The sequence below is a fragment of the Mya arenaria genome, chromosome 6 (genome assembly GCF_026914265.1).
Source record: "Mya arenaria isolate MELC-2E11 chromosome 6, ASM2691426v1".
Lineage (NCBI taxonomy): Eukaryota > Metazoa > Mollusca > Bivalvia > Myida > Myidae > Mya > Mya arenaria.
Genome location: NC_069127.1, coordinates 75,476,427 through 75,488,541, shown reverse-complemented (window position 1 = coordinate 75,488,541; position 12,115 = coordinate 75,476,427). Strand labels below are relative to the sequence as shown.

At 34.9% G+C, this 12,115-nt stretch overlaps 1 protein-coding gene across 4 annotated transcripts in view; it reads right to left on the bottom strand.

Annotated features, from left to right (window-relative positions):
* LOC128236416 (dynein axonemal heavy chain 5-like) overlaps nucleotides 1–12,115 on the bottom strand; it is a 63,757-nt gene that overhangs the window by 3,022 nt on the left and 48,620 nt on the right. For all 4 annotated transcript variants that reach the window (XM_052951263.1, XM_052951265.1, XM_052951264.1 and 1 more), the window contains 13 exons: nucleotides 11,926–12,057; nucleotides 10,682–11,032; nucleotides 10,202–10,384; nucleotides 9,718–9,961; nucleotides 8,890–9,335; nucleotides 8,415–8,582; nucleotides 3,686–3,821; nucleotides 3,143–3,282; nucleotides 1,681–1,845; nucleotides 1,247–1,441; nucleotides 950–1,100; nucleotides 595–706; nucleotides 140–296 (listed from right to left, as the gene is read on the bottom strand). In XM_052951263.1, coding sequence (XP_052807223.1) covers nucleotides 140–296; nucleotides 595–706; nucleotides 950–1,100; nucleotides 1,247–1,441; nucleotides 1,681–1,845; nucleotides 3,143–3,282; nucleotides 3,686–3,821; nucleotides 8,415–8,582; nucleotides 8,890–9,335; nucleotides 9,718–9,961; nucleotides 10,202–10,384; nucleotides 10,682–11,032; nucleotides 11,926–12,057 — 2,580 coding nt within the window. The remainder of the gene's footprint in view (nucleotides 1–139; nucleotides 297–594; nucleotides 707–949; nucleotides 1,101–1,246; nucleotides 1,442–1,680; nucleotides 1,846–3,142; nucleotides 3,283–3,685; nucleotides 3,822–8,414; nucleotides 8,583–8,889; nucleotides 9,336–9,717; nucleotides 9,962–10,201; nucleotides 10,385–10,681; nucleotides 11,033–11,925; nucleotides 12,058–12,115) is intronic.

Genomic DNA, 12,115 nt, shown 5'->3' with positions numbered 1-12,115 from the left:
TAGCACAATTTAGTCAGGAAGCAATTATTTACAATTTGATTTTGATTGCATTGCAAGTGAGCAATACATATTCCTATATTTTATTTAATATTATTTTTCACCAGTGAAATATACATGTATCAAAGTTGCAGAAGCTAACCTCGTGAGGAATATAGTCTTCTGGGAGTTTTTCCAGCATGTCATCAGCCAGCTTATACACAACGCTCTCACGGGTCTCACCACCGCCGCCACCGGAATCCTTCGGCTGAATGTTCACAATCGTCTCCAACATGGTGTTTGCTGTGTTGGTGGAATACCTGAAAACATTCAAAATAAACATTGTATATTTAAGTAAGACCAATCAGTGATCTAAGAAAAATAAGTTGAATTTTCCCTATTTACAACTGTACCAATTTAATGAAGAAGTGTCTACTACAAATGATAAAGAATTGTGTTATATATGCATTACATAAAAAAGTGTAACTAAGTAACTATCACTGGTGTTTTTAGTAATACATCCTCCTGTGACAGAACTGTCAAAAATGGCTATGTCCAAGTTGTTGGGACCTTGGGAAAAGCTCGATAATAGATATTTAATCTTATAACATTACTCACGTGATGTCAGCATTGGAGTGGAGACCGAAGCATTCTGGGCTGTCAGACAATGGCAGACTCTCAATGTTTGCTACGTACTCTGCCAGGTTCTTGCACCTAGGAATCTTGTAACCTGTGGAGAGATTAAATTAGATTGTTCAAAAGGGCACCTCATAGATGCTGATTTATTTTATTTTGATACACAATACTTGAAAAGTCATTTACCAAAGGGTCATTATAAAATATTTTAGACTACCGTAGAATTTCCCAGACGTGAACACATAATGGTCGACCAGAGGTGTAGGTAGAGATAATAAAACCTGTACATTCTTGTCAGATTTCAATATGTACTAATTGTAAAAGCTGTGTTCTTTACCTGTGTAGAACTGGAATGAGTCGGCAAACATGCCCTCACTGAACCATACTCGGGAGTATGTGTTGAGTAGACGCTTGTCATAGTCGTCCGTGACACGACCCCCATATTGTACCTCACCGATCATATAGCGCACTGTTGTCCATGATACACCCTACAATATGTAGAATGTTTGTCTAACTGACTCTCAAATAATATCATTTTAATTAAACTTTTCACACACAAAATGAATTTCTATTTATTATTTATTTTAGAAGTTTACAATGATAATCATTGAATTTAAATAGAATAACAAAATACCTTTTTGGGATCAATGTCATCCAAGTGGTTCTGCACAAACTGCACAGTGGCAGTGAAATCTGATTGGTTGAACTCGTAAGGGATATTCCATCCGATTGGTCCAAACTTCCTCCTCTCCTGAACAGTCGTGTGGAGAAATGCCACGCCATACAACATGGGCTTCCACTGTGGCAGGTTACTGTACTCAAGTTGCTCCTGAATAACAACATCATCCAATATTGAAATTCTTAAGCATGCTCACTTGCAGCCTATTGAAAGTTGTAATGATTAATGAATTGGTGTTATATTCTGTCAGAAATCTTTAAGGACCCTTTCAATCTAATAACTCAATCTAATAACTGTTCTCTCATTTCATTGAAGAAAGGTAAAAATTGATTTAAGCTATTCTTATTATATCAGTTACAAATTCTCATGTATATAAACACTTTACATACCTGTGTCACAAGGGCATATGTTCTCTTGAGACCAGCCTTCACTCCCTGTGGGGGCTCATTAGTGAACTTGATGGAAGACTGCAGTAGGTTGATGGGGAACTTCGGGTGCTCCTCTGATGTCAGCCAGCAACGGAAAGATTCATGCTGGTTCTCGGTGTTTGTCACCTGTTTGGATGGAAAACATGCAATTAATATTTCTATTAAAAAAGGAAAAAAAAACATAGTAACAATTTAATATTTCCAAGTCCAAAAGCCCAGTGCAAATATAAACATCCTTAAAATTAGGGATGCAAACGAATATTCGAATATTCGAATATTCGATCGAACGTTTAATATTCGAATAGCAAAATTGGTATTCGAATATTCGATGCTTTTTGTTTGGTAAATATAATAATAAACCTTTTTCTTACATCTGTGCTGTTGTATATATTAGCATTTCTTGTTTTTACAACGATTGGCCCCTAAATGCCAGAGGCGTGACGTGATGACACTATACCGGTACACGCGTCATATGTTAATTAGGGACACATAGTCGGAGACTATAAACAGTACCCGTAATTTTACAAAAACTGGCTATAAGACAAGTGGCATCAAACAACTTTCAATTATTTTCGGTAAATTCTAATGACCATTATTGGATAATAAACGGAATAGGCAACCAAAGTGGTGTCATGGCTGTCAATTAAGCTGTGCAGTATTGCTCAAATCGCCGAAATGATATGGATGACATGTGCTAGTTATATGCTGTTTTCCATGTTTCGATATAACATTCGTGCTTTGAAATGTAACTGTATAGAATAGCAATTTAGGTCATTGTTATACAATAGATGGGTCAAAATTCAGGGTTATTTTCGTTTTATTATTTATCTAATTTCCGAGTAGGTTTGGTGTTTTCATAGTTATATTTAGTAGATGTCAATCCCAGAACGAGGCCGCTCGTCCTACAGAACGACCCGTTGGTGCATCATGACATTCAACCAGGCATTTACGATCTTCGCCTTTTTCAGTGGCTATTGCTTTTGTTCGATATTTTTGTAAATGGGGAATTTCATTGCCAATGTTTGGAAAAATCAGGGTCCTTCGCGTATACCGGCTACAACGAAGAAGGGTTAAAATGCCCCGGCTATTACTAAAGCAAACAATAAAAGTTGTTTACTACATTTCTTACACATTCATATTGGTAATCGAATATTCGAATATTCGATCGAAAGAATCAACGAATATTCGAATATCAATTTTGCCATTCGTTTGCATCCCTACTTAAAATAGATGATACTCAATAATAAAATAATTGTTCACATGTTCACATATCCTGAATACATGTAATTGAGTATTTATGCATAATTTAATATTATCAATTATCATGACATTCATTTAATCTTATCAAGATTACTTTAAGCCAGTTTTCAACTAAAACTAAAACAAATATGCAGAATCAAACACAATGAGGCGGTAGACTCACAGTATCTAGAAGTTCATCCATGAAGTCGAGACCAAGATGGCAGTTCTGGAGTAGGACCCACTTGCCCTCGGCCATGGAGATGGACAGCAGGCGACGAGCATGTACGTCCTGACCCTGACCCATGGAGATCGCACTGCATTCTGTAATTCATGAAGGATTATAATAAGTTTCTCAAGACCAATTAGAGAAGGAATGTTTGTTCTATATTGTGACGAAAGCTGACAGCATATAAGATCACTCTCGACTCAAGAGTCTCAAGTATGTTTCCTGCACGGAAACCAGTACTGGTTTTCTTTTTGAGAAGCCATACGAAAGTACCCCTGGTAGGAATCAAACCAACAACCTCTTGGGTGAGAGGCGGACACCTATACTACTTTCTTTGTTCAATTTCTTTGTTCTATGGTATATTTTTTCTTACTAAAGAGTTCTCTTTGACTCCACTATCACATCAAGGAAAAGATTTATCAAGACTAACTTTCCAAAATTTAGTTGTTTTTTTAAATATACATTTTGAATAACATAACTTAAATATAATCCACTTACGTATGTTCAATTTCTTGGCGAGCAGCATGATGTTCTCTGTGGGATCAGATCCCATGGTGAGGAAGCAGATAAGTGGTGTTCTCGTTGTAGACTCAGCATGCATAGTCTCCATGTTCAAAATCACTGCCTCCGCAAACTGTACACAAATACATCAAAATACATAAAGCTACATGTATACCTGACCTAATAATATAACTTACAAATGTCTTGTACATGACTGTCACAATGTCATGTCATTTTTTGATGCATTAAATCCTGAGTCCAAAGTTTAAATATGAAAGAATTTTCTGCTGTTTACAAAAGAATATGCAACATAGAGGTGTTTTATTTCACAGTTTACCATGTATTTTTAATGCTGAAATGCATGAGAAGAATGTTCTTTATTAACCCTTACCATGCTGCAATGTTGTAAGTGTAGTTCAGTGCTCACTGCTGAGTTGTTTTGAGTGAATGTTAAATATATCACCCATTGACTTTAAAAGAATACAATTTAAATAATACTTGTTCTACAACATTCAAACTTTCAGACAGTGATATTGAAATGTTAAAGTTTTAATTAAGCTATCAGTAATTGAAATTGATTCCACGGTAACCATGGAGACAATTTCTTGTCTAAAAATTATACTTTTATTTTGCATATGCTATTGTTTTTCATAAAAACACATTTGTGTTCATCAATAAAATCCATCAATTGAAGAATTTTTGGGTAAAATGAAGATTCACATTGATATTGAACGCAATTAAATGAAAACTTATGTTATTGTTTATTTTGGACAACATTTGTTATATGGCGTGTGCTACAATATAATTGAAAAACAGCTGTTTATTGGAGAGAAACAAGCAAATATGTCAATGGTCATTCATTTGTTTTTTCTAGCTTTAGTGTTCAGATCAAGAATACAATACTATGAAGCAACAAAAACCTTTGTGAGAAAGTTATTCTGCATGTTCCCATGGCAACCAATCTTCTTTATTTGATATTCATACCAAAGTTAAAGAATTTGACCAATGTTCAGGTTTTTTATTGACTACATTACCATTATTTTATGAATATGTATCTGCTTTATCTAATTTAATGTCATAATAAATAATTTTCAGCAAATAAAAATTCACATTACGGTATTTTAGTGATGCTTAGCTATGGAAAGAAGAACAGTTAACAATATACTAATGGCACAGACCTGATACCCTGTTTAAAGGATCACAAAACAATAGTCCAGTATGAAATTGATATTACAATATTACTGAATGGGAGCATGATTGATAAATAAACATTCCACAATTATGTATCTTTCAGTCATTTCATTTCAATTTTAAAAGGTTGCTATGGAAACATCAACTATGTTTTTTTTTAAAAGAACAGTATACCAATAAGATACGATTCTTAAGTTGTAGTCATTTGAGACTGCATAAACACAACATGAGACAATGAATCAAAAACATGCTTTTGACCAGTATTAATTAAATATTATAAGTACAATCATGTTTCTTAAAGGAAACAAATGTTTATATTTGTTATTTCCAACCAGCGACTGAACTAGTCTTCTTTAGTAGCAGTACTCAAGACTTGGTTATAAGGACAGTATCAAAAGTGCATATGGTATATAATTAAATGAGCTTTAAAATAGTGAAAAAGAAGTTTATCGCTTCTTCTAATGTATATGTACTGAATAAACAATAACAAGCAGTTACTTTAGATTGACAGGATAGAACCAATACTTAAAAACAAGTTGCCCATTGTACCCACTGACTGCACTAGTGGGGGATGTGCACCAGGCAACGCCCCTCACATTGTTCAAATTTACTTCTTCTATATCAGAGAAATAAGATAAAAAGTAATTTTATACATTCAAAATGCAACATCTCAGACTACAAATTGCTTACATTTTTTGGGGTGGGGTGGGGGTGGGGGGGAAGAACCCATTTTATGCCATCCACCCTGGTACCATTGTAAGTAGTTAATTTTGTAACTTATTGAATTCATAAAGGGAGTGTTAGTTAAAACTTATTTATTTTCACAATTGTGAAACAAGTATTTGCAACTCTCATTGGCACAATGATACCAGAGAGTGGGTCTTGTGTACTAGGGGAAACTGGAAACCCCGGAAAAGAAGCCCACTCGTCCAACTTGGTGACCACTAACCAAACTCACACTCGCCTAGGCTGGGAATTGAACGCAGGTTCTCTATGAGAGAGGCGAATAGGAAATTCCTATCGAGCCCATTGGTATAGTTTTATACATAACATATCATATAGCTTTCTTATTATTAAACATGCAAGTGTTACTTTATTTACAGCTTAAAAAATACTTGCTCTGCCTTAACAAATCAAATAGTTATAGTTCTTGGATGGCTGTGCATAAATAATTTCATTGTAGGACTGTATATTCTAATACATTTGATATTATTTCATCTTATGATAACATTAAAACAGAGAGAGATATATACATAGAGAGATATACATGTTGTAAGCAAACTATCATAATTTTTATACTTTAACTATTTAGTTATCAGGTGGTTTAATGTTACCGAAGGGCCAACAAAATAAAGCACACATTAACATGTCTGTATACTCATGTTTCAACACCATACTGTTTGTACATATTTATAAAATGCAATGTAAAGTTTGGTAAAAATAACTGCAACTTTGAAGAAATAAAATGTATCCACCTTTCTTACAATTATGGCAGAATGTTAAATCACATCTCTGCTTAAAGTTACTTGCCATTTATGCAATGATTTAACTTGTCATTTCTCAGAATTCTTGACGTGCATGTATGCAAAAACATAATTTTGGTTCATATTGTAAATGTTGATGAAAAGCTCTCATGAGATGCAACATGTTTTGCCTTTTTTATTTAATAACAAACATTGATTTTAGTGACAAAGAGTGTGATTATTTCCTTTTTTTATTTTATTTTTTTAAATAAACATGTAAATCCATATTATGTTAGGTAGTTTTTTTCTGTGTTAAAATTCCTTAATTAGCTGTTATCATATGACATATATAATAAATAAATTCATAAGAATGGTAATTGCCAATTACATTTTTTACATTTGATTTTTTTATTGATAAAAGTAATGTTTCATTTTCTGTATAAATAACACTATTGTACATCATACTCATAAGGAATACATTTATAAGTGACAATAGAGGTGTTTTGGTTAAGGGGTGTTTATTTCATGCTTTGGTCCTTTTTTCCCCTTGTAAAACCTTACAGGTATTTTGCCACCTGGTGATTGGGAGGGGGGTGGGGGCACATTACAAAAATAAGCAGTGTTAATATGGTGTTTTGTTTTAGGTGAAGTTGTCCCACATCCTTATGTGTAAGCTTGGAGCCTGTAATTAAGGTGTACCTTAATTGGTTTGTTAAAATTAAAATCTACTCTACTGTAACATTCTCCAGATGACAGCAGCCAAATGTATTAAACCAGTTAATTCGTTTCAAGTTTAAAATGAGTCGAAATGTTTATTAATTGGTCAACATTCATCAAATAGGCACTGTTCACCAATTTAATTATAACTATCATGTGTAAAGTAACCAAAAGATTACATGCGGATAATTGGCCCCCATATGACTTGCGGATATGTAAAACAGCATCCGATTAAAGTAAAAACTTGTGACATTTTTGAATGAACTATTGTTCTTTTTCGACTAGGGCTAAACGATAGCAGTCATATCATTCTTTGTATAAAATAATTAATTAAAATATGCAGGAGTTGTTAAAATAACAATAGCAATAAGCATTGACAAATGTAACAGCCGACACTGGTAAACAATAACTGTCACGTGATTGTTGTTTTATCCCCGCCAATTTAGGTCATGCAAATATTGTTGTTTATAGATAAAAAATAAAAGTGTCAGCGGCTGCCATCGAATATGTAGACACAAATATCTGTAAATTATGTGTAAGAAAAACATTTTATAACATTCTATGGTTAAATATCAAATAACAGTGCTCTAAGTGTGAGTGGTGAAATCGAAAGTAAATTTTCTAAGTTGACACCGGTGACCTAGTTTCACAATTTAATCTCAATTTCGGACGGTGGTGTTTATGGATTTTAAATCACAGAATGGTTTGGAAATACTTGTCATTGAGTCAATGTAAAGCTTGTGTTTATTCTAAATTACATGTTTATTCATGTTTGAGTTAATATAGTGTAAAAACAATGAAAGAGTTGAACACATACAAGTGTCATTGACATTTACTGATGCCGGGATTTGTAACTGCAAAACATTTAGATAAAACAATACGGAAAACTATTTTGAATACGTCCATTACAATTTGTAATGAACTTGACATTTCACTTTAAGTGAGATTTGTTGTTGTAATCAAGGAATAGTCTTTAAAATGAAAAATAAACAAGCATGAAGTATAGATGCCCTGTGAACGCATACTCAAAATGGCGGAGTTGGGAGAAAATAAAAATATCTGATACATAATTATGGATTTCTCTGTCAGTTTACTATTATTGGTACATAAAATTAAGTCACATGCTAGATTTATTATTTTGCTATGTGATTTTTATGTACTGATGTGGTAATTTGCTGCAAGATTAGAATTTGAAGTGGATTTGTTGAACATCCCATGGTAAATATCCCGGTCCGAAAATATCCGGACTTAGCATGGATCGGGTTACACACAACTCGGTCCGAATATAATCGGACCCCGCATGGTAAGGGTTAATTAAAATTATTCAAAGTGACATATTTCTGAAAGATGCCCACCCTAGCTCCCATAGCTTCAGAGATGTATTTCCTGGCCATGGGGATACATCTGTCCGGGCACCATGCACGGATCAGGAGAAGTTTCTTCCATGTGTCGAGGGTGGTGGCGTACCCATCTGGGATGGGAACCTCCTCAGGGGCGTCCTCATCAAACCACGCCTTCCAGGCCTGGGACATAGAGAGAGTCATGTATTAGGAATAATATATAACTGCAGGCAATAAATATTTGAATGGTAGATCTTAACATTATTATCATTCAAAAAGGTATATTCTTAAACAATCCATACTCTTATGAAGTTATGAATTAATACATTGTAAAAAAATAAATTTTAAATGGAAATAATAGAACAAAATGAACTTGTAAATACAGAATTGTCTAAGTACATCACTATAAATCCTTTTACATACCATATTGAAATTATCTGTTTAATAAAGATAATCAACAGTTGTTTTTCTTCATTGGTTATGCACATACCTTGTCATTTCTCCCAACTTGTGAGCTGATTTGGGAGAATTGTGGCAGTTTTCCTAACTCAATCAAGTTGAGCCAGGTCATATCCAGAATCCACTTTCTTGGCTTGGGTTCTACAGCATTCAAGTCCAGAGCAGCACCACCCTTGATGAAGCACTGGAACTCCGTGTGTGAGATCCGGTTGTTGTTGATCTCTATCTTCAAGGTCATCAGGATGGTAAACAGGAACTTGTCAGCCTCAAACAGACCTCGGGCTGTGTACGCAAACACCTCAAATGTCAGGTACTCGATGATGTTGTGGATTCTTTTAGCCGTGATCGGAGACTTCTGGGATTTCGCCATGGACAAGTCAAACAGTTGAAGGAACTGACGCAGGGAGGTCTGGTACATGATGTTGACCATACTCATCTCCACGATCAAGAAGTACATGATACTACCCCGGTTGGCGACTAGAATCATCCAACAAAGTTTGTCTCACATTTGCATTACATAATTGAAAAGAACACACAGACAGAGGAAACCTTAAAAGGCCTTGCTCAATAATTCTACATTAATTCACATACATGTATTTTACTAAGAAAGGAATGAAGTATGACAACTTCTTTTCCAAAAGACACATAAAGACAGTAGTTATGAAGATGAAGATATCAACATACAACACATAACTTTTATGAATCTGTGCTATGAAAATCTTTGCTCTATTTTGTTTCAAGGATACATCTTTATCTGTGTAACTGATCATGTAATTAACATTAATGTACTTAAGTCCATAATAATACAAACACAGTCATATAACAATCCATAATGAACATGACAAGATGCGCCACCCACCAGGTCTGAACTCCTCTCTAGCCGTGTTGATCTTGATCTCGGTCTCCGCGGCAATCTTCAGTTTCTCACTGACCTCTTCCGCAGTATGCTTGGTGGTAGAGAGCACCTCAATGAGCGACTCATCCTCAACAAGGGAGCCCTCGGTGGATGTGAGACGGTACAGCAGGTTGTCTTCAAGCTCCTTCATCTTACGCTTGTTGGCCGTCACTTCCTCCAGAAGGTGTGTACGCTCTTGCTCAAGTTCCTGAAGTAAGGGAGGGAGATATATATAAGATAAAAACTAAAACGACAACAAAGATTCAATAACCCGATTCATTGTACTAAATCATTAGGTAATTGTTTAAGTTCCTGAATGAATTTATTTGTAAGGATATACACTATACTAGCAGCATTTTTTAAATGTCATGTTTCACCCCTCTTGAATATCACAATATCACAAGCTTCACTGACCCCCACCTCTCATCCTCAACCAAACACTACTGACCTGTTTCTCAGTGAGGATGACCACACCTAGCAGCTGATCCTCCAGACCCTTCATGGTGACAGTGAAGTCTACAATGGACGTGCGGGCGGAGATTTCAGGTGTGTAGGTCGGGTTACCCAACTTAGTAGTGATGTACAGCATGAAACCCTTCATAATGTCAGCCTCCTTGTCTCCAACTTTCACCTGTATAGGAATGCATACCATTTGTAGAAATTATCATTTCATCATTCTGTATGAAGAGTACATACCTGATTGTTTGTTTATTGAAATATGTAGTTAAAACAATATTTTGTTCGCAAATACATAAAGAGCATTGCCAAAACCAAGACTGTTAGAAATTATGAATTTCGTGACTTTCAATTAGCGTATTTCAACAAAGTCTACAAAATACACTAATGTTAAAAAAAAATGTATTTTATGTTATAACCAAATGAAAACTGCTGAAAACTATGCTGACTTCATAATATATGTGATATGCACCTTAAATGTTGAGCCCGATTTGATGAAGTTCTTCTCTAACACGTTATCTAGGGCGGGGTCCAACTCCTCTCCAACATCTTCAATAATCAGAGGCCGCCCAAGGGACAGGGCGTCTTCTAGGTGGGTCCTGAAGTACTTGTGGTTGAGGGATGTTAGCTGGAGCTCGTTCTTTGACTCACGATTCTTGATCCAGATTTTGCCCTGCCCCTGGGGGTCAATGAGCAGGGGATAGCGGGAGGCCTTGGTTACAATAAGACCGTTCTGAATGGACAGGTCGTCGTTTGGCAGTCCTTCCAAATTCCACTCACTGATGGTAGCATTGTCGACAAGCAGTTTCACAACATCAAGTTCCTGAAATGTAAAATGTGGTCATTATATGGCCAAATTGAACAAAAGGATTTGCACTTGTTGTATTTAACATAAAGCCATCCTTTTTTCTGTGTCAAAAATTGAAATATTGATTGGATTGTTTCTTAAATTTTAAGGCAATCAAAATGCATTTAATGAATAAGAAGAGCTGTCATAGAGACATTGTGCTTGACCTTAAAGTATGCCGCTTTTAAGTTAAGAATTGCAAAGTTTTAGTAAAAGATGCATGGATAAGTCAAACAGGGAGCAAAAATTGTATTATATGCAAGTTAGAGTTATCATATTTGATAGTTTAAATGAAATAAATCAAGTAGTTGCTGAGTTATTGATTTTCATGTGCTTACATGCATAACCTTCAACAGAATTTATAAGTCAAATAATAAAGGGGCAAAATTTATACCATATATGGAAGATAGAGTTATCTTAATTATGTAAGAAGGTTGAATGGTTGGGATAAAGTTTCAATGCAATACATGATGTATTTGCTGATATATTGACTTAAATTGTGGTAACATGCAAAACCTTAACCAAAATTTCTATGTGAAATAGTAAAAGCTCATAATTTGCATTATATTCAATTTAGTGTTATTTAACCTAATATATTAAGTAGGTTGGATAGTTGGGAATACATGCAATAGATGATGCTTTTAATCTGTTTTTTGAATGACTTAAAGGTGCTTACATGCAAAACCTTTACCAAGGTGTGATGTTGACAGTAAAGCTAGGGTGAGTAGTATAGCTCTCTTTCTTCTTCGAATTGTCGAGTTAAAAACTATAACAGTGTTAGTTTTTTCAAGATGTATAATAACAATTATTTTGATCATAATATTGTATTGCTGACCAAACACATCTGTCAACTACAACATGTTACATACTTCAGTGTAGGGGATTTTAGCAGCTATCATCTCCTTCTTCCATGTTTTGCTGAGCAGGGTACGGAACTCCTGGTTGAACGGCCCGCAGTACGACAGGAAACCTGTACTCAGTAACACATCACCAACGAGGCGCTGTATAGTGAATAAATAATATTCATTACTAATTTATTTTAACTTCAAAATGATAAAA